The following is a 24426-nucleotide window of genomic DNA, read 5'->3' as shown; positions in this document are numbered from 1 at the left end:
ATAATGCATTAAAACTACACATGAGTATTGGTCAGTTATTCGATCTTGCATGGGCGAGTGGCGAACCATTAAGGTGGACTCAAGTGTTTCAATCTCATTGTCACTCGTAAAAAAAAAGGCGATTATGTCGTGTAGGTCGGGTCTATTTTCCATTATTGTACCATCACTTGAATTGTCTCCTCTCTTATCAAATAACGTTGCGATTGAAAGAATATCGTCTGCGAACTTTTGTTAAACAGCAAAGTGAAGAAGGCATGAAAGCAGTCATTCGTGGTACATGGTTATCTGCAACCGTGTATAAAGAGCGGACCGCAATACTTTCTTTAATCTAGACATGTAGAAAGAAGGAACACAGAATACGTCAGCCCCTCCCCTATATACAAGCACAAAATCAACAGAAAGATCAACAACAACAACAACAACAAGCAAAAAATGACCACGCACCTTCTCATCATTGACCTGGAAAGGAACTTTTAACAACCTACAATTCTTTACAGAAAAACGATTAAAAAATCCGGACCAGTTGAAAGTTAGTCTGAAAAGAAAGAGAAACATTTTGCAAGCACAAGAGTGAAAATTGAATCAAAACCAGATTAAAAGTAAGGAAGTTATGAAATTGTAAAGATTCGCTCATTTCTGCAAAACATTTATATATATAAATATATATATATATATATATGTATATATATATATATATATATATATATATATATATATATATATATAATAACGAAATTTAAATTCAAGTGAATTTTGTAATTGTTCTCTCTGTATCAACACTTGGGAAAGGGCGGCGAGACGCTCGAAAATTTGTGTGCAGAAATAAACCGTTGGTGAATACAGCATGAACTTTGTTCCAGTTTTGTTACTTATCTTTTTATCTTGCCAACACGTGGACAACCTCATCAATATAAATGTATATATATATATATATATATATATATATATATATATATATATATGTAGGGCAATTTGTCAATCAGTTGCAGTTCTTGAACAATAATCGACATGAATTATGCTAATGAGTGAGCTGATAATGTCGCCACCTCACAATTTTTGCCTTATACACAAAACATGACGAAAATTCAACTCTTCTGCTAACAAAGTATTAAATATAATGTTATTCCTGGCATTCCTTCCGAGTAATTTCAAAATGATGATCAGTCAATGATTTATTTGGATTTGAAACTGAGGCTTAGAAGCGTTTGGAAAAAAAAAAGAATTCCAAGATTTTATGTACCAACTATACGGCAAGTTGTGACAGAATGATACCATCAAGTCACTTTTTCGCATATGGATTGACCTTTCAAGAACTGTTTCCGTGAAAATGAGATAAACCTCACAATTTCATAACTGTCATAATTTTTATTTTGATAAGATTTTCACTGCTGTGCTTACGCGATGTTATAGTCTTTCTTTTCAGATTCTCTTTTATCTGGTTCGCTACGTTGTCATCCTTGTTCAATGCGATTTGCTATGAAGTTTGAAAGCCTTTTTATTCCTCATCCCAATCACTGTGCATTCTGAAACTCTGTACCCAGAACAATAAACCAATTCATAGGAAAAGTCTGAAATATCACCTGGATGTCTCCCACGATGACAATTATGATTCTTGAATTCAAAATGGAGCAACAGACAAATAATTGTCAAGATGAAGTGATTGTATGCAAGATACTAACATCGCTCAGTTCCATACGAGGTTTTGAGCAGAATCAATACACTCTGTGAGAGATATCTGGTTTTTATAAGACTTTATAGCATTGCACTGATGCGAATGGGAATGACAGATGCAGTTTGCACATTCATGGAAACTCTATCTAGAACGATAAGGCAGAATGTTACTCTGGCATGCTCCAAGTCTGTTGATACTATTTTTGGTTACCACCGGTTATGCACCGCAGAGCAGATGTTTTCAACTTGCTAAAGGTGAACCACATTTCGTCGGACTAGTCACCTTAAACTCGCGGTGTTGATCACTATTGCGAAAGGGAAGGAAAGTTCTGCTCAATCTCCCTCTCATTCCCTCCTCTCTCCTCTTTTCTCAGACATCTCTATTAATCTATCTAGCGATCTTTCCATCTATCCATCTATCTATTTTTTGTTTTTGCTCCTTCTTCTCTCGGATCTCTCGCTCGCTCTCAGCCCGTTAACATGACTCCGAGCCCTTGTGGAAATTGCGAGTGGTGTTTGTGAATAAGCAAGCATTTCCTGTATCGATCCGAGCCTTGCAGTTGCAAGTGAAAAACACGTGTTCCGCAAAGACAAAAACACGTCCTCGTATCGGCGTTCTAGGGCAATTTGTTCAAATCTAATATTATCCTCGTACCTATTGCTCATCCTCACTTGTGCTGCAGTATTGTGGGCATTCTAAACTAAATTATGCATTTATGTTTGTATATACATAAATATTATAGACATATTAAAATGATATCCTTTAATATTTTGGACAGCATATTGCAAATTATGATACATGCATAAATACGCAATTGTGCGATTCAGCTGCCTCTCTTATTCATTATATATGTATATGTATATGTACAGCGTATATTATATAAATATATAGATATATTTTACCAGCATACATATGTACACATATACATACACACATACATGATGGTGCACATACATAGTACTACATATATCTATGTTGTGATTATTTTCAAACGCCTATGAAACCTTCTTTCCAGCGGGATTTTTTTTTGGGAACACTTCAGTTCATGTGTCAGTCGCAGCAACTTCATCATAGTAATGACTCGAAAAGAAAGACTAAAAAAACTTATGTTTCGTAATGATATATCAAACGTTCACATTTCAAACAAAAATGATCCAGTTCGCTATTCCAAAGGTTCGTTTATACTCCGAAGGTTCGTAATTCCAAAAATGAAAAAAAAAAGTTCCGTTATTCCTGAAACGATAAAGTTCGTAATTTCGAAGTACGCACCTTTCTTTTTTCTTTCTTTTTTTTTTGGTCAAATCCGGATTAATGAACATTCTCTTTTTCTTTTGTGGAATAACAACACTTTGGAATAACGAAGCATATTTCATTTTTGGACTATTAATTTAAACGAACCTCTTGCAATGACGAACCTTGGTTATAACGCTACGAATGTTAGTATTTACGACCCCTATTCAATTTTTCGGATTAGCGAACATCAAGGTATACGGAATGTGTGTGTTCCGGAATGACGAACACTCGGAATAACGAACCTTCGGAACAAACCCTCGTAATAACGAACCTTCGGAATAACGAACATCACCCTGAAAATAACCAGCCACGAACACAAAAGGGAAACTCGTCACTGACTCCTGTTTTCGTGAAAAGAGGATGCAGGGTTTACAATTGAGGCATGATTAAGTACTATCCAAGTACATCGAGTCAATAGAAATTTTGTTTTTTTTAGCTTTGTTCAAGGACTGTATCGTAAAATGATGATTACATAACTCTAAAGCCATAGAATGTATTCAAGTTAGCTTGCACGTCGGAAAGGAACGAATTACACCATGCGCACATCAAAAACATGGCCTGTGATATAATAAATGCAATATATATTATTCCGTGTTGTTTTTCTTTTTTCTTTGGTCTTGAACGCAATCATATAATATGACATATGCTTTTACCAACAATAATGTGTGTGTGTGGGCGAGGGGTTCTGTCGAGATATTGATCTTATGAGGAGGCTTACATTGTGTACCACCCCTATTTTCAAGATAAAGTGCAAGAAGTTGAATTTAGGTTTACGCTTAAACTGGAGTGTTTTCCAATGCCTAAAACTTCAAAAACATATATATATATTTTTTTTGTAAATAAGCTTTACACACCTATGCACCTGTGTATTGCAATTAACATTTTGTGTGTTTTGAGTGAGGATTGGTATAGAAAACCCTACAGCGTTGTACACACTGCCAAAATCCCTGAAAGGGAAAGGGTTTAAGAACGTGACTGAGTTGCATACACGACTTTTGAGGGATTTCTCCTCCCCCAGTCTCCCCCCCCCCTCCGGTTTGGTAGTCGACTATACTATAACAGCTTCTGTCAGTATTTTGTGTGCATTACCAAGGACATCATGCCTAGATATTGATGTTTTACAGAAGAATACAATATGTGATTTTAGGATCCCTTTTCAACATAGTAACTGATTGCCAATAATCATAATCTTTGGATTTTCATAGACATAAGATTCAATTCGAAAGACGATAGTACTCCTCCTCCCTCTCTCCCTCTCTGTCTCTCTCTCTTCCTGTACGTTTTTTTCTCTTTCTCTCTTAACGTCTCATTTTGATACTTACATTACACCAAATCATTTTCTCGTTTTTCAATTTGTCCACCTTTTTCTTCTTTTCTTGTTTCCTTTTCCACCATTTCAGCTTACTCCACTTCTTTCTGTCTTTGTGCTCTTCTCTTTTCATTGATTTTTGGACTAAATGTACTACTTTTAAAAGCAAGAGCATGTCATAGAAGCATTCTGTGATACGCTGCTAATCATAGGAAAAATTTATGTCAAAACGTCCAAATTTTACCCCCCCCCCTCCCCCCCCCCCCCCCCCAAAAAAAAAAGAGAACAAAATTGTTATTTCCCTTCCCGCCATGGTCCTTTGTATATAACTTCGTTTTCGCTGTCAGCTTTCTTGTCTTCAACTCGCTCTTCTTCTATGTACCACATCTTTGTTTTTGTTTTTCTTGTCCTTTTGCCCTGTCTTCTTGCGCACTTTTATATTCTCTCTGTGTATATTATGCGTTCATAATGACCAAAGGAAAAAAAAAAGATAAATCTGCCTTGGAAACTCTGATCATAATTCACATCGTCCATTTATTTTGTAGGTCAACGGTGAATGTATGATTTGCAACCCTGGGCGATGAATGCCTGTAGAACGGCACGATTTTCTCTGTCGCCAAGGTTACACTAACTCTTCGTATTGTGAAGGACGATTTGCTTTTCTCCCATAAAGTTCAAGGCAATCGTACATTGTATTTTGATAAACGTAGGTTGTGCTTAACAAACACATCTCTCTTGCTTAGCCTCACTCGAGAGTAAACTTGAAGGCATCATTGGTGTCTACCCTTTCACTCGTTCTTTCCAACAAGTGTCCGTGTCGTGGTTGGTATATAGGATAGTCAGCGTTGATTTTTAAGGTTTGCGCAGCTTCGACTGCCTTTGCCAACTGAAATGACAGAATCCGATTGAAGGAATGATCGAAGGAAGTCATGACGAAAACTGCCATGCAGCGTCGACAGAGAAAGATGCAATCGAGATCCTTGGGGGAACGGAATGGATAGTGACATTCGCGGAAATTGACGTACAAGGTGCTATACATCAACTTTAAAACTCATGACAACAACATCTACAACAACAATAACAGCAGCGACAAACACTGTCCTCTTAAATATGGTCTTCCCAGGGTTCCCCCTCCCCCACCCACTACATACACATACAGAGAAATGCGTACAATGCATATACAAGCAAATATGAATCGACAGCCCTCTCGATTAAGCTATCGCAGTGAGGATGACACAACGGCCATGGTGGCAATCGATCACGGCTCGATCGACACGAGACGCGATGGTTGGTCTTCACTCGTGTTCCTCGGTATCTGAACATCACAGCAAAATCCAGATTTGAGTTGTCGCTAGGAGAAATCGACATGCAATGAAGAGCAGGTTCAAACATGACACCTGAAAATGACGCCCTTCCCCACCACCTCCCCATCCCCCCCCCAAAAAAGAAAATAATACATGAATGATCAGAGTACAACCGTGAGAGCTTTGAAATGGACCCATTGGTAACTATAATCAAAAGGGACAAAGGAGTATGCATATATCGACGCATCAAAATTGGAATTGATAACAACGCTAGAGAAAATTGTTATCCTTCCAGTAAACAAGGCGTTTTGTCTTCTTTCATCTTGGTCTAAGTATAATGATTGAATTTCCCCTCCAGCATTGCTCCCTCGTGGCCAATCATGTTGCATATAGAACCTTTATCACAATTAGCCTGATTTCCTAAACAATGGAATAATCAATGTTTCCTTATTAAGGAAAATGGTAGATGTTGTTTTTATGTTCTACCTGTCTTTTTTTTTCACAAAGAAAGGCAATTTTCCTCTACGCCCCCTTGTCTGCCGAAATCGTTTAATATCGGTGACCAAAGAGATTCCGCTGACGGAAATAGAATACCAATATCATCGCAATAATTGCCAACATCTCAAAATGATAACATCGCATTAGAGACAAGATAATGGAGTGATCATGCTTGTCGATAGGCACTATAGATAGGCTCGATGCTTAGAATCAGTCAGTCAAAATTGGTGAGTGTGTTGTTCATGGTTGTGTTGCTGTCACAACGTGGATATCGATGCTGCACGCATTTTGCCGGAATATTGTAATCAGTAACGTGTTCATACGCGCACGCCTATTCCTTCCTCTCATTGTGAGCTGTTCTCTCTCCCCCTCTCTCTCTTCCACCCTCCATCTCTCCCTCTCTCACCTTCTTCCGCACGTGTCGACTCTTCAGCCACGACTCTCCATCTCTTTCTCTCCCCCTGTCTCTCACCGTCTCTTCTTCCCTCTGCTCGTACTATCGCGTCCACTCGCCGAGCCGACGAAGTTGCGGCGTAGCGTTGCCTTCAGTGAGGTACCTGTTATTTACAATGTGCCCCATCGTTGAGAGAAGTTTAGTGCAAGGACTGGGCCGGCCATATGGACTTAAAATCGTTACCAGCGGTGAAATCGCGAGCGGGATCCATAGTGTCACATGTGATGAGGGGTCTCGGTGAGTAATGTCATTACCAAAAATGAATGTTTTCTTGGATCGCTGTGATGAAGTGAAGGCTAAGCGCCAGTTTCTGCCTTCCAACTCCGAGCCAGGAAAACATTAGTCGGTGGCTTTTACTTGTTTCTGTGTGAGGCGAAGAGGTGAATGTTTACGATGCTTCTTATTGCGCTTGTCTGAAGAAACAGATCACAGTGACCTTGAATGCCCCTAAATATATATTTGGCTCGGAACGAATGTTTCTTAGAACGACTCCGTCTCTGTAGATGTGCTGTGTGAATAATGTGAGCTTCATGGTACTAGTATATGCATTTTATTTTACTTGTTTGATTGTTGTTGTTTTTCTTTCATGCTGCGATGTGGTTTGACGTAAATTACCCGCGAAGTACGGTTATACTCTGTAAGTGTTTATCATTTTATCAGAGTGAAGAATAAGAAATGCTATGTGCAAGTTCACTACAATAACAACTATATAGTGATCACAATTAAAATTTCCTAAATGATAACTTTTCAGAAATATCATCGACTGATCGTACTCCAATGTGTATGGTAGTTTTGGGGTTTATTCGTGCGTGTGTCGCGAATGGATTAATAGATTAGGATGAAACTCCGCGTATCAAGACTGGCATTAACTGCATCAATTCCACTGAAGACTTGTTTTTTATACAATAGCAATGGTCTTTTTGAGATGCTGGTCCTTACAGGAGTTAACACTCACACGAGCTGGAGAGAAAAAGAAATTGTGGGTATATTGTGATTATGGATTCTTGTCAAGTACTACTAATTGCTCCAGCCGTCTCGAGGCAGCGTCCCCGCTGTGACGGGGTATTTTCGAGACGATTGCTTCTCGGTCCCACCGGGCCAATCGCTGGGGTAAATGTTTTGGCGGTAAAAATAAGAAATGCAATTCTCAGTCAAGCAGTCCTTAAAGGTCAACGCCATTTGTTTTCCTTGACGGAAGCCTCAAAGCCTATTCCCCTCTATTGTTTGATTTCCTCAAGAAATTATGCTCCCTGAGGTTGCTAGTAAAGAAATCACGACGGGTATATGCAAAACAAGCACGACAACAATTACTGCAAGAAATACGGGCAATGTAATTTTCCCTTTAAACCGTCAGCCAAAATAGGCAATGCATTAAGTAGAAAATGTCATTCGTCCAAGACAACAACAACCGCAAGAGAGAGAGAGAGAGAGAAAGAACAAAATGAACAGACCAGGTATATGAGTGGATTTTTTGGTTGCTATTGTTGTCGTTGTTGTTGCTGCTGCTGCTATTTGGATGTCTGTGTGTATGTGTGTTCGTGTGTCTTATACCAGCCTTTTGTTATAGTCATATCACGAAGGCGTAGCACGATACTGCTCATATAGTATAGCCTGAGGTTGATTGGTAACTAGGATAAGAATACTGCCCGGGTGACGAACGAGTGTCAGTCGTCGAGCCATTTGTTAACCCGGTATAACACCTGTATTTGTGATTCGAGATACTCCATTCCCCCGATCCTGAAGAATCTTAAAGTTTTGAGGCTTTGAGGCCTGTGCGTGTGTGCATTTGTGTGTGTGTGTGTGGGCGTGTGAGTGTGTGTGCGTGTCTGTCTGTCTATCTGTGTGTGAACGTATGTGCGTGTTTAACCTTCGTAATACCCTAGCCAACTCACTTGAGCACAATGTCTATGGCTTTTTGAGATAGTGGTGCTGAAATGGTTAAATTTCAACCAACTCGACGCCATCTGCTGATACTATCGTATGGATATCGCAACCTGTAGGCTCTGGGGCCCCTCCACATTGCGATGTCTGAACTCAAACGTTCAAAAGCATTTTAAAATCAATTACACTGTTAATATTGCCTCCGAGGAAATGCAATTTCCCCACATCTATAGTCAATGAATGGCTCTCCCGATGCCCAGGAGCGAAGAGTTTGTTAGTCATGAATTCTGCATTCTCATCCAGGGTATGATTGATCATTCTTTCAGCGGTATCTACCGGTGAAGTATTGCTACAAAGTCAAATTTGATGTCTCAAAAAAAAAATCGATTCATATTGTAATTACAACGGCGAGATTAAACTTCCTTAACAAAAAAGAAATAAAAAAGGACGTACCAAGGAGGCAGTACTCTCACATTTACCCGCAAAAATCAGTGGCCAATTGACAATCAGCAATCATGGTGTGCGCTACGCGGAATTTCGCTATAGTTTTGCCAGCGTGTGTGAGAAAAGCAGGAAAAATAGACTGACAGTTTTTAGCCATGTTGGGAGTGAAATGAACACAATCACTGATGAAAACAGTAAACGTAAAGTTTAGGAATTTGTAAGGGAGTGGTTGTGCGTGCATAGTTATGTTGGTTTGCGGGTGTGCGTACATGTATTCTTTCCCTTTACATATACACGAAGACGATCCTTGCTGAAAATGTCTCTTATTCGTCGTTTTTTACCCCGAACCGTTGCATAATTCTTGTCAGCGAGTCTCCGTGTCCATTGAGCCGCGTTCGAAGTCGCTCGCGCGGAAACGCGGAGACACTTGTAATAACACAACTTTGGTTGTTGTGTAAAGCTCGTCCTCCCCCATGGCCTATAGTGCTCGCTTTGACCTCCTGCCAGAGCTGAGCGTCTGCTGCCGATGTTATTACGTGATGTAAGAGTAGGAATAAAATGTTTGCGTCCACGCGGGTATCCCTTCGTTCTCGTTTACACTTCAGGCATATTATATTGCATAGGGAAGGTCTCCCAAACGCCCTCCCACCCTTTATGTCTTTTGTTCTCTCTGTTTTGTTTTGATTGTTGTTTTTTCTTCTGTGCAGGTTATGTATGGCTCTCTACGGGGATAATCTCTGGATGATTACGACATTTGCTTGTTGTACAGATCAATCATTTGTGTAGTGTATGTATTATTGACAGTTTCGCACGTTGTGCTGTCGGGGGTTCGAATGCAAAGCAAGGTCGAGTTCGGCTATTGACCGAGAGGTGGTTGTTTAGGGAGGAGGTGGAGGAGGAGGAGGATTTGTGGATGGGGGTGGGGTAGGGAAGTGGGTGGTTGCGATGGGCGGTGGGTTAGCGGTAAGCTTGAAGAAATTCTGCCTCATGGCTTAATTACTGCATACTACGTTTCGCTGCACCGAGCTGAACGAGCACCCTGTCATACTACCGCTCGAAGCAGGGCTGTTCTGCAAGACTCTCTACTAACTTTTTCCTCTTTTCTTATTCTTTTTTTTTTTTGCTTACTTGCTTGCTTGCTTTCTTTCTTTCTCGATAAAAGCGGTATTAACGAAGGGGCCCAAGGGGCTGTGAACATACCTGCAGACTAAATCCCTCATCGCTCTCAGTGAAGATGAATACTTCTTTTTATGGCAGCGGCTTGAATCGAATTTAATTCGTTTGAGTAGAGGCAGGGAGGCAAAATGCTGTGGCCAGGCGGAGAGAAACGACTTAGTTGGGAAGATTGTGTCGTCTACCTTAGACGAAAAGTAAGCGCACTTTCATAGGCACTGACGATTCGTGTGTTGCAAAGCCTGAACGAAGAAGAGAAAGGAGTAGCCGGCGATATATTTTTCGTTTCAAGAACTTGCAACTACACACTTTTCTTTGATTTATCAAACACAAATATCTCTAAAAATGACTGAATACCGCTGATATCTTTTTTGACGTTATCTCCAAAGTGTTCAGATAGTGTTCTTATAGCAACACGATTTTAGACAGGACACGCATGTGCATAAAACTATTAGCTATCTATCTATTTATCTGTCTATATTTACATGTATAATTATACAAAACTAAGGATATGTGTGGAATAAAGTAGAATAGCGCAGTTCCTATAGAGTGCTTAGAATTCACTAACTGGCCTAAAAATGTACACTGAAAGAGGGAAATAAAGACACAGGCAAAATAAAAAGGGTGTTTATTCTGTGGGAACTGGACGACAAAAAAAAAGATAATACGTAAGCTATGCAAAAAACAACAACAAACAAACAAACATAAAAAGGACAGAACTGAAAATGTGAATAGCATTTTGTAATATTGCTGATGACGTATTGTCGTGATATAAGCGAACGCGGGAGTGAACCATGAAGAGCAGTCCTCCGAGTAGTATACAAAATCTTTTTTTTTTTTTTCGGTGAGCAGATCGAGAGTGAACAGTTCATTTGCATAAAACGACAAGGAGCGTGTTTGCGTGTGCGTGTGTGTGGCATGTGTGTGTGTGTGTGTGTGTGTGTGTGTGTGTGTGTGTGTGTGTGTTTGTGTTTGTGTCTGAAGCTGTGTGTGTGAGAGAGAGACAGACTGTCAGACAGACAGAGAGAGAGAGAGAGAGAGAGAGAGAGAAAGAGGAAAGTGAGAAAGGGTCGAAAAGGGGCTCGGATGATCTATCTCCATTTTCCCACCCACCATCGATCTACTTTCTGTCTTCTCAATCAAAAAAAAAAGGTAAAACTCGGAAAAAAAATCTTATACAGTAGTCTTTTGAAATTTTCATTACTAAATACGTGAATAATAACGAAGAGTCCGTCCATGGACAATAATTTTATGACAGTAAGAAGGAAATAATGAGATAATCATCTTTCAGTTATCCATCGGAAAATGAAAAAAAAAAAGGCTTGACGATTCTTTTCTAAATATTGACTAGCAAAGACGGTATATCGATTCTGTAATCTGTAATGCCACCCATTTCTTGTACCCTTGATAGTGTGTTGATCAGAAGAACTATCATTAAAACTTCTTCGTTTATAGTCGTAATGATAACACTTAAGCTTCTTATTCACACAGCAACCACGCAAATATACTACCATATTAAACACACACACACAAATTTCATAAAAAAGTGCACACATTCTGTATTATGTTCACCTCTTTAGGAGACGCAGATACATGCGTAGTCATAGTAACCACTGCAGTGTAAATTGCATATTGCGCATCGATTCCATAGAGCGTTTGTGCGTGGAGGTAGGGGGAAAGGGAGAAGAGCAGGAAAGGCATTCTTGTTGATATAGATCTGAGTGTTTTTATATGTATAATTCTATAAAAATTGGATAAACATATCATTGTGAATAATTTCTCTCTCCGGTGGTCAAATGCATACCTTATGTCTCTTTTCCGCCAACCTTTTTTTTTGGGGGGGGGGGGGGGTGAGGAAAGGGAATGGTTGTTCATAGTAGGATATGAACGGAAAGGGGCTTTCCCTTTCAGCAGAATCCAATGAAATAAAATATTTAAACACTGTAACAATCACGTTACCGTCGTATGAATCACAGGGGAAGCCAAGAAATAGTAAAAAGAAGATACATCGTGTATCACACACACACACACACTCACGAACAGTATACACATCATTCATTCAGAGAGAAATACATTCTGCCAATTTTCCATCCATTCGACACTTAATAATTTCGCCGGAAGAAAAGTGGATTCAAATTACCGGTGCTTGCCACGGGGTATGAATAATGAGCGGGAGAAAAAAGGCATAGGCAAAACAACAACAACAACAATAACAATAAAAACAACAACAACATACAATATGCTATGATTTTACAAAAGGTGTAGCAATTCTTACATCCTTGCTATGCTACTGGGGAATATGGCATGAATACCGGGGAATGTATAATTTTTGTTTCAATCGCATTCAATACTAGCAGAGTATAGTGGATGAGTTTACTCTCTTACATCAAATGATGTCATAATGAAACAGGGACATTGTAACACAAACATAATACACACGTGTCTTTGTCTGTCTGTCTGTCTCTCTCTCTCTCTCTTTATATGCCTAACAGCAGTTATATAAAGCGCATGAATCATGTGCACTAATATCTATGCATTGTTCAGTTCCTTAAGCGATCGAGTTGGTTAAAGTATGCTTATTTTAAGTATGACATGAGCATAACTTTCAAAGTTTAGCTACAATCGACCGAAGTGCAGAGAAAGAGAGAGAGAGAGGGGGGGTGGGGGTGCAACTACACTACGCCTGCTACCACACTGAAGAGTATAGGATGGGAGAGTCTTGTATGTTTCCTTGAAAGTCATCCGCAGAGGGGTACGTGTATTGACCTCTAATGTGTTATCTGCCTGCAGAGCGCGAGGTATTACCGTAACGTAGACATCATACCGACACCGCGCTATACGGCAATATCGCGTCATTTCTGCTTTATGAGAACGGTGCCATGGAAATACGTTAGTTATTAATATCGCATTATTTCTGGTCTGTGCATTGCATTGGTGTCTATATGACCATTCACACTGAACCATACAGCGTGCATCACGCCGTAATTTTGTGTGAGTGCAATACATCGGAGGGGGGGGGGGGAGGGAGGGGCGAAATGCAATGACATTGACATTTCTATACCCCGAGCATAATGCGTGCAAGTTCCGCGTCATGTGTGTGTGTGTGTGTGTGTGTGTGTGTGTGTACGAAATAAGTCAAAGTTTTTATCTGAGACCTTTTCACAACAAAATGTAACAACACATATTACAACTAAATGCAATACGAGTTGTTTTCGCGTGGGTGGGTTGGCGTGTTGCCTCTGCCGATAGAGCAGTTTTGTGCCAGTCAGTCGAATAGTGTAGTATTTCAAACATTCATATAGAGAGGATTTTCACTGTTGCAATAGTTACGATATGCATATAGAGCTGTAATTGCGTTCTTTTCACTATAAAGATTACCAATAAAGCTCTCACACACACGCACATGCACGCACGCACGCACACACACACACACACACAAACACACACACATATTAAGATGGTATCACATCATAAAGAGAAAACAAGAAGAGATGTCTTTGGTACGGTAAGTTGATATCTACGTTAGATATGAATAACGTAGATATTAGGCCATAATGCGCAAACACAGTGAGCGCAAGGTGTTAATAAAAAGGAGTAAACGAATTCTTAGTGCTAACGGTTCCATACAAGAATACTTATCCACTTTAGCATATTCATATACAATCACTCATAGGTGAACGCACGCACAACACACACACATACCTATGGCCGCACATGCACTTTTGTGCACGAATACTCTCTCATACACACACGCGTAAACACACAAACACACAGTTAACATGGCTATGAGCATTCCATCAATATACCTAACTTATGACGTGTGATGTCTCTGTAGCTTGAGCGCCTCATGAGGGAATTCGCACTTTGCTAGAGACTTTGTGACATTTGCCAGCCACACGATGTCTTTTGGCGAACATTCGGAGCTCAAGCCTAGTTAGGAACAGGAGATTTCTACATTATGATCACCCAGCTACACCACACATAAACACAACACACATACACACACAAGTACACAATACGCACAGACACGCACACACACGCACACACACACATTAACACACTGACACATTAACACGCACATGAATACTTTATAGCGCCCAATAAAAAGAAACAAAAAAATGGTTTCTGTGCATGCAGCACGCAGCTCACGTATTCAAGAAAAACATAGGACCAGACGCGGGCTGCCCTCAGCAACGCAATGTGTCGATTTTCCGACCCACTTCTGGCAGACGATTTTGTCTCGCTAATCGGAATTCCACCTTCTTGGCGACAGCACAAAGAGCGACCTGCGGAATCCGCAACCTGGAGGAACGGAAATGCGTGCCTTAACAGCCACTTTCGCTTGACCTCTGAACCTGCCGAAATCCATTTACACACAAGTTGGTACTATTCCTCTACACACACATGCACGCACACACACACGCACACACATACACACACGCACGCACACACGCACGCGCGTGCACACACACATACAATACACACACACAACACACACACAAACTCTTTCCTTCACCCTAACCATCGTGCCACTTTTCACTATCTATCTATCTATCTACATTTGTATCTATCTACATTTGTATCTATCTATCTACATTCTATCTATCTATCTATCTATCTACATTTTTATCTATCTATCTATCTATCTATCTATCTATCTATCTATCTATCTATCTATCCCTTGCGGTTGCTCTTTAACAGTCCTGTCTGAAAATGAGAGATGGAAAATACCAAGACATCAGGAAAAACTTCCCTGTGGAATGAGGGCGGGCCGGAGGGAGATTGATTGCTCGCTTTGAGATGCGCTCTGCCCCAAAAGATACTTTCCCGACATCCTTCCTGTTTCAACGCAATTCGTATAGTGCTGGATGATGCCGCCGTAAACAGCGCGACGCGAGGAGGAATATCTCTGGCATTGTGATGGAGCTGTAGTATCGGTGGACGTAATGGAATGGGCAGGGGGATGAGGGGAGCGAAGCGGGGGGGGGGGGAGGCGGAAGGTAGAGGGGAGAGGGGCAACGACATCGAATCTAAATCGTGCTACCGTCTGCAGTGTCTGCAATTCCAGTTTGATCTACATTATGTGGAAAAATATGTATTCCATGCTGCTCAGAGATGTACTTCTTACTCAGGAGGCCTGACAAACCGTGTGTGGTGTTGCATACGCAGCATAGAAATAATAACAATTGTTTTAGAAATAATCCCAGGTATACTTTCAAAGTAATGGTATTGTTTTGGTTGAGACGGGAATTCAGTTTTTAACTTGAAGCAAGATAATTAGAAACCACTTATACAAAATATTAAAGAGCATGCAATTCTAAGAGGTATCAAAAGTCTATTTGATGAAAATCAGTTTTTAACTCTTTATTTGCCACGTTCGCACGTCCGACTCAGTCGACCGCATGCCAACTTCCCATATCCTGCTCAAACGCACAGACCCGCCCAAACCAATCGATTGCTCGCCAAATGCCACAGTACAATGAATACACAGAATTGGCGAATAAATTTCAAGTTTAAGTCACTGTTCTATGTGCAAAAGTCATGCATCTACAATAATGTACTTGTCGACAATTTGAAAGAGAACAATCACAGATTTTGCATACAATTTACGTCAAAGCAAAGCTAAAGGCATTTTCTCTACAACTATGCTCATTACACGTCCACGTTAACAAAAATCTATAAAAGTTGCATAGATTAAAAAAAAACAGAATGTTTTTCCACAGCATGATTACGTTGCTGTCTCAGAAAAATATGGCACACAGGGAGTTTACACCATGGCACATAAAGAGTTAAATGGCTGAGATATTAGTGTTTTATTTAAATTCTGTTTGGTTATAAAAGTATAACCTGAATGAAGAAAAAAAAATGATTTTGGTATAAGCGGTACAAGTTTATTACTGCATGATTGATTGATTGATTGATTGATTGATTGATTGATTGTACTATCCATTAATCAATTCCCCCTTTGGTCTAAAATATTTGAAGTTGGTGAAAAAAGCACATTCATTTTTCTCTTGCAGCATTGATTAACAAGTGACAACTATTTCGCTGATAATAGTTATAGGTCTATTGCTCCTGCCGTGCTGCACAAGAACTGTTTAAATATAACTCCACGACCATTAATTGTGCTGAAAAAAAAGTGAACGATCTAAAAAATCTGTCATTTTTTTAACATCAAATCACTTTGCAGCGTTCTTTCAAATTTTGTTGTTGTTGTTGTTGTTGTAGTTGTTGTTGGCATGGTAACGGTGACTCTAGGCCTAGGCGAGTGCTTGATACGCGCTGCAGACAGAATGCAAATTTGAACAGCGCTACATTTTGTGCATTTGCAAGTCCACGACAAACACTTGTTGCGCGAAAACGCAAGATGGCGTGGCTGCTCTTCTGACTGTTTCCCCAAGTAACAAAGAGAGGGGGAGGGGGAGGGAATAAAAGATAAAGAGTAAAAGAGTGAAAGAGAGAGTAAAAGGTGCTCAAGAGAGTGCTCCTGTAAAACCTCGAATCAATCCACAAGTATCCGTTTTTTCAAACTGACACATCGCAGCTCCCTCTGCTCGTAATTGAAGAATCACGAATAAGGTTAATCACATTAAATCAAAAAGGGCAGAGGTGAGAGAAATATACAGTCGTAGAATGCCTGGGATGTTTCACCACTCTTTTCACTATACCGAGAATTTTTTTTTAAGCAACAAAAAACAGTTCATCGTAGTTTCTGACCTGAAATTTATTATCTTTGACGTTTTCCGGCACCCAATTTTATCTCGCAGCATGGAATATCCACACTTATACTGCCACTGCACTTACACATCATCTGACAATTATATATTAAGCAAGAAAGCATGGTACCTCGATTACGTTCTTTGTGTTTTTACCAAAATTTGAATAAAAGTATGTGTTTGTTTCGACTAGAGTAACGATTGTGCCAACGACATAGATAAACATAATAATTATTATAAAATTATGCAGTGAAGAAAATTACTATGAAATGTGGGCGAAGGGGATCACCCCGTTGGCTTTTTGGACATTAGAAAGGAATGCAAATTTTGTGAGTGTCACACAATGTACTTTATGGAGATGGGATGGTATGATGTTGTTGTTATTATCATTCAACTTGTGTATATGGATAAATCATCTTACATTAAACATTGCAAGGATTTCTAGAATGCTTAACCTGCCAGGAAGGTCACCAGTCGATCTTTGTAGATCCCCTTTCTGTTATGCGTGCTCTGATAGTGTGAAATAACTTGCTGATAATTTCTTATGTAAAGGGAAACACAAGAACTGCAATCCATATCTTAAAATTCAATAAGCACATAAGGCATATTCCATTATCAAGTCAATGGATGAAATTATTTTGTATTTTTTCGTCAAGTCATATTGCGTAATACATGTACACATCTTCGCCTTGTACAACCTTGCGCATTGAATTATGCCTGGATTACGAGGTCACGTGAACGAGTGAGTGAATTACACATCCTTGTTCATAAGATTGCTCCCCCCCCCCCCCCCACACACACAACACTTACCTTACAGTACATGCTATACAGCACATCCGTCTGCCAATATTGTATTGGTAAATAAACGAACGGATCATGGTATTTGTCACAATGACTTCAACAACTGAATGTTAATGTAGGCTACATTGATCATTATGATACCAATGTACAATACCCACACACAGAAACACACTCCAATGCGATTATAGCATCCGTAGTTATAAACTGAATTGAAAACAGACGACCTCGCACTGCTCACATACAACTAAGCTCAGAATCCACGCAAACATCGCAACACAATCTGCAACTCAGACATCGCTTCAACTGTCAACGTCACAGCACTTGTCATACTCGATCAATTTAGAAAAAAAGAAGATACGGTCTTTAGATCCTATAACACAGCCTAAACTGAAATAAAATGGGCGTCTCATTTCCATGGACATCCAGAGTAACTGAAGACAGAATTTGTAAGTTTATGTGGAGTGTCTTCAGTGCGTAGTGTCATATAACATTTTGCACGTTTTAGTGATTATCACTTTAGGAATATAAAAAACAAAACACCAACGTTGGGTGTCTTGGGAATGAAACTCGCTCGTTGATTTTACTTCGTTGTTATTCATTTTTCCCACCATAATCATTGATCATCCTCCAGGTCTTGACCCGTACTACAGTGACGATGATGCAAGCACCTCCTCAGAAGGCAGCGCCAAACTCGCGGAAGGGACCAGCCCGATCAAACGAGCCGCGTCGATGCGAAGGCCGAGACCTGACGAGCAGGTGCCGAACCCGACCGAAGAAGGCCGTAAGCGCGCCTCGAGCATGTCCGGAGCTAGCCCGAGTACACTCACAGTGCCTTCCCCCATAGACTCCCGAAGGAGGCGCAGCTTCGAGAACTTTCGGATGTGCGATCTTGGCGAGATCAGACCGGAACTCTACGTCATGGAAGACGCTCAGACGACGCTGGATAAGACGCAGTCGCCTTCAAAAGACGACGCGAACGAAGAGGCTTATGGTATTCTTTCCTTCAGCGTCCGATATGAAGAAAATACGCAAAGGTTTGTGTGCGTTCTTTACATTGGCTTTTAACGTCGTGTTGTGCGTACGTGTCTTTTCAGCCATAAAGGGCAGAGAAGTAGCTCGGTGGGTTTCGCGTATGCCTTGCATGAAAACGACTAGGTTCGAGGCCAAGTAAATTCAGCTGAATAACACTGTGTGTTTTTTTATGCCGTTCCTTCTTGAAGAAGGCAAAAAAACTCATTGGGAAGGATAAAAAATGGAGGTGTCATGTGTGAAAAGGTCACAATTCAAGCACGTACACTTCACTTCTTGCATAGACATAGCAGAAAGGGGGGGGGGGCAAACTTTATGAATTTCTTCCTCCCTCTTACACACATTCACAACAGATACGAGATAATAATGCCACCTCTCGAAGTTTGTCCTACGTGGCCGGCAATAGTCAACAAACTATTCACGTTGTACCATAAGAAGAAAAAAAAATTGAATCGAGTATAAATACCATGTAATTTGAATCGAGTAAAACCAATTATTTTGTCAGTGTTTTGAGAGTGGAGGGAGGGTTAAAATCAATTTCACTTGATTAATACTTTGTCAAAAGAATGATTTTTTTCCCCCACGGTACATCCCCACGTTTAATGATCGTCAAGGGCGAACGCGCGATGTAGGATATCGGCCAATTACGACAAACGTTTTACTGACTTGATACAAAATTCTGACGAACAGTTATGTGGTTAATCTCGTTCCCACGGGATTATTGAATAGTGCGACAGACTAGAACTGTATATGAATTTAAACGGTGCAAGCTACACTTTAAGCACCCGTTATCTGACAACGTACAGATTACCGGGGGACATAAAAAACAGCAACAGGAATAAACATATACATACACACATACGGACACACACACACTCTTACACACACCAACACGTACATTAATTCACGACAGGGTCAGTATCCATAGCTTTTTATGGTGTCCGTCATGAAAACAATGTCTCGGGAAAACTCAAAACTCCTGAGTGTATGAAACACAATGAAAAACAACGAAAAGAAAAATGACAGAATCAGCTCAAATTAATCAGAATTCCAAAAATAATAGGCATAAGTAAATCAGGAAACAATGTCTCGGGAAAACTCATCTCGAGTGTATGAAGCACAAAGACAAAATGAACGAAAAGAAAATGACAGACTCAGCTCAAATTATTCATAATACCATTAAATAATAAACATAAATAGACAGGCAAAATTAAGATTACAATAATCATAAAAAGAAATCGTATGCGTGCCCTGCACAACGATTATTCACTTTGTTTCCGGCAGCGCATTTAGGAAGTCAAGGACGACTAGCCACTGTCAATCCTGATACTAGAATGACATAATTGAGTGGAAGGAATCATGAAACACATTACGAGGGAAGAACAGTCTAACATTCCCCTTTTTAACCGTCACTTTTTGTTTCATGTAATAAAAATGTGAATTTCTGCGACATCTCAGAGTTGTTATCACTCAAAAACTAGCAGATACTGGATCAAAGTCCGAACAGATGCCATCTGCATTTGACCTATATAAGAGAAACTTTGTTTTGAAAACGAAAGGAGACGCATACGAGGGACATGAATATTAATGAAATCTAATCATTTCATATGAGAGGTATAGTACAGGGTAATGGATACATTCTGAATATCTGCATATTTTGCACACACAAGCAGAATTGTATTTCTGTTTAGGACGACAAAATTTGGAAGTTAGATACCAACTCACCTAAACCGTTGTTAACTATCACCATATTAAATCAACACCAAAGTGTCTGTCACATTTTAAAACAAAGATGGATGAGAATTAATGCATGATTGCCGAACCGGAGGATTACGGTTACATCTGGACCTAGCTTTGTAATTAGTGTGTACATCAACGCATGCGCAAAGACACGCGAACACGCACAGACGCTTTTTTAAAGATATCTTTTATTCGCATTTCGTTCGACAGCATCACCAATATCAAACGAATACAAACAAACAATCATTTTATGCAGATTCATACAAACAAAGTGACTTCATACAAAAACTACAAATAGGCCTATGCATGCAACAGTCTCACAATACAAAACTAGACATAAGTCTTGAAATACGAATTCACCTTGATCAACTTGATCAAACTCATTAACATTTCCTTAATCGTGCTCACACGTGCGCGCACACGCGCGCACACATACAGTACATTTACACTATTTTCATCCAACCAAATCACTCGCCATGACATATACACATCTCCTGAGTATACCGCCCTAACTTTATAGTTTCAAGGCCAACGAAAACGTGCTACGCGTTTCTCCTACACTTTTAACGTATTCATACAATGCCGTGCTACCCCAAGAATATTCCACATCCGGACAACACTTCTCTTGACGTCCGTACCCTTGAAATCATGCCTCGAGTATCTACTTCTCTCAAAGTGTCCGTTCAATGACTATCATCACTGCCATCAAATCACTAGTTTGAAATACCATAATTGGCCAATTAGTAGCCTGAACGCAGCTGACGTTCTAATCTCAAGTTTAAAGGTCGTATATCCCTTTTGCAAATGTCACAAAATTTTGGCATGGTTGAAGAATAATGTCTCCCGATACTGTGTATGAAATCTTGCGGTAACACACCTCGGAGTTTTTGTTTGTCTTTTTTTTTAAGACATGAAAACTTACCCCAATGCACTTGAGAATACGCTCCCCTTTGAACTGAAATAATGGTTGGGTATTCTTTTTCGGGGTCCAAATGTATTCACTGGAAATCTGCAAAGTTGTTTTCCCCTCCATCATAAAGACATTTCTAGATTTACTGTTCTGAGGAAAGGTCTGAATTACCTTTACATCTATAATGTAGGAATTAAAAAGAATCTTATTTCCAGAGTTGCAAAAATGAGACACGAACTTTAAAGCACGCACTTTTCCATTCTAAGTTGTCTTTGTTCAATCAGTCTACAATCAGTGCAATCGAAGTATCGAACCATATATTGCACAGAATGATATTTTTAAAACGCCCCTTCCCAACGATACATGGGAAACAGGTACACAGTTCGCAACTTTTGTAGCCAACAACTTAGACGTGAGGTATTTCACCTCATACACAACTGATCGCCACACGGCGGCTGATGTCCTCTCAACATTTTATGTTGCTTTCGTGAAAAAACATGTGACTGTTCATTCAATGTGGTGGCGCTTGGTCGTGTGTGAACGTGTTCGTTCCGCCACGAGAGTGATGCATCGAGCGGTTTCTGAACGCATGGCGGTGATATATGATTGTGTGCTGATCATCAATCACGTGTGTAAACGGTGGCCAAGTAGCCAAACAGAACGTGACCAGAGTTAGTTATCACGAGTCAAAGGTGATCAGCATTTCGATATAATGATGCATGATAGTGAAACCACGGCGTCGTCACAGTCACAACGTCATAGCCGTGCGCTCGCTGCCCAACCCGTTCGCGGCCGTTGCAATTGAATGCGCTAAGTCTCCGTGACATGATTCTAGCTAGCTACGATACTAATCCAATACATTAGAAACTGCCACAGTAAACAGTCAGTACAACTGTCAGGACTGCTGCTCGTTGTAAGGGTCGTTGCAGTTACACTTTCTCAACAGTTAGTTTTTGAACAGCTTACAAGACCCTTCCAATCATTCCAAGCCGCGTTATGGAAGCAAAAGGCAAAGACTTTAAGGCTTCCTTAAAGCGTTCAACATCAAAATAGCACTTCCTCAAAAAAAGGTGCCTCTCCCAAGCATTAAATTATTCACGTGTCTTCCGGAAAGTGGAGGGTAAATACAAGTTCCATTTGCAAGCAACCCATAAACAAGGGCGACCCAGTTTCCTGTACACTGCCATCATGGCAGGGTGACTACCATTATCCCCTATGGAGTCATCATTTTATGGGTATTCTCGGCTAACACAGAAGAACAGAGTGCTGTTAATTCAATTCCGTTTCTCCGTGGGGTTTTTTTTCACTTCTCGAGAAGAGGATGAGTGATGTGGAGAGCATGGGGGGAAATAGAGGAAGAATTTCAGAATCGTGTATTTTCGTAAGACGATTGACAGATTCAATCGCATTCACAGTGAGGACACCCCTCCCGATACCGCAACCCCGGCACGAGAAAGATTTGACATATAGGCGTTCATCATGCCCAGGGTCTTGTTAAACAAGCTCGCAGAGTTTAAATCTTTAATAACTGTAACATTTCACTCTCTCTCCCACACCTTCTCCCTGTCTGTCTGTCTGTCTGTCTGTCTGTCTATCTGTCGCTCATTCTCGCTTCCAGTCTTGGAAACTTCAGCATGCGCCCGGACACAAGATCCGAGTCAAAAAGAGGGAAGATGGGGAGGGGGGGGGGGGGGGGTCATTACGTGCTGTGTGAATGATACCGTGAATGTGAACGTCACCGGTATTCGAACAGAAAAAATACCCCGTATCCGCCAGACAAATTGAATTATCCGGCTGAACATAAATTGGGTAATTCATGGGAGGCCGCAGAGGTGGTATGAACATGAACCAATGAATCGACGGGAATATACAAAGATTTGTCCGCGATTTATTCCACGTACATTTGTAACTATCGTGGCGCAACATGCAAACGAATTGATATTGTTAATTAGGCAACCGTACCCTAATCAGCGTGATTTATCTCACTCAAGTAAACAATTTATTTATGAATTACATTTCTCTGATTCTTTAAACCAGCCCCCCTCCCATAATGGTGAAAACATGATTCCTAAAGGTCATCATTTCTTTATGACAAATTAAGCGCAGTTATCTACTTTTCATGTTTGTTTTTTAAGGGTTTGTTAAGTAATGTTTTCGAATGATATCTATAGACGCATTTTCCCCGGGGAATTTGGTAAAATTGCAAATCATTCACTTGTATTATGTTCCAATATTCTTAATATTTAAGTCTGAGTCACGGCATTTTTTCCCCAAAAAGAAAGAAAAAAAAAAGGAGTGGTAATTTCAAAGGTACTCATGACTTTCTCTTTCCTCAGTATATCTCACATTATTAGAATTACAATCATTTAGGAGAAGCCAGTGCTGTACGCATAGGTGACCTCACACACACACACACACACACACACACACACACATATATATATATACACATATAAATATATTATAAAAATATGAATATAAAGATATTATATATATATATATATATACATATATATATAAATATAAAGATATTATATATATATGTTTATACATTCATGCGTTTGTATGTAAATATGTGTTCATGGAGATGTGTACACATTTTGTGTACAGCCATCCCTCAATATAGACGAGGGGCGACACTTCATTTCGCCAGTGACATTTTCAACGCCTCTGCCCAAACGCGAAAAGCTATGCAATGGCGTTATTATTATTAGCAACGACCTTGACTTTCTAGGCACATAGTATATATTACATACCTCCTCTTTTTTTTTCTCCCATCCTACATACCTCCATCAAATTATGATACCTGAGTAACTTCGATAAAGGAGCTCAATTCACGAGATTTTTTTCTGCGTCGTGAGATGTGCTGTATAAAAATAGCTACAAAAGCGGTCTTCTTTGGAAGGAGCAAATCAGAATACATTTTGCGAATAATGTGATGACAAAAATTATGTGTGACGAAATCTTCCTTGTTTCTATTATATACGATCTTCTTTGAAGAAGTAGGGAATCCTCAAATAACCTACTTTTTGTCTAAACCGATCAGGCATAATTATGACAAGATATTTGTGAGTTTGTGAGATTCATCTTCATATATATAAGCACTTTGGGCACTGTCTGTTTGGATAAGTACAATAGTTAGACAATAGATCTGTAAAAGTCTCATATGACAATCGTAACGTCAAAAAAAAAAAATGTCTGA

At 39.9% G+C, this 24426-nt stretch overlaps 1 protein-coding gene across 1 annotated transcript in view; it reads left to right on the top strand.

Annotated features, from left to right (window-relative positions):
- The window catches only part of LOC139725455 (uncharacterized), a 46316-nt gene that overhangs the window by 6467 nt on the left and 15423 nt on the right, over nucleotides 1-24426 (top strand). Inside the window, exon 2 of the mRNA XM_071636530.1 lies at nucleotides 18177-18579. Coding sequence (XP_071492631.1) covers nucleotides 18177-18579 — 403 coding nt within the window. The remainder of the gene's footprint in view (nucleotides 1-18176; nucleotides 18580-24426) is intronic.

The sequence above is a fragment of the Diadema antillarum genome, unplaced genomic scaffold (assembly GCF_040938485.1).
Source record: "Diadema antillarum isolate AM-2024a unplaced genomic scaffold, OU_Dant_1.0 seq00000041_RagTag, whole genome shotgun sequence".
NCBI classification, from domain to species: domain Eukaryota; kingdom Metazoa; phylum Echinodermata; class Echinoidea; order Diadematoida; family Diadematidae; genus Diadema; species Diadema antillarum.
Note: the sequence above shows the minus strand (reverse complement) of the source record. Positions and strands in the feature narration are given on the sequence as shown.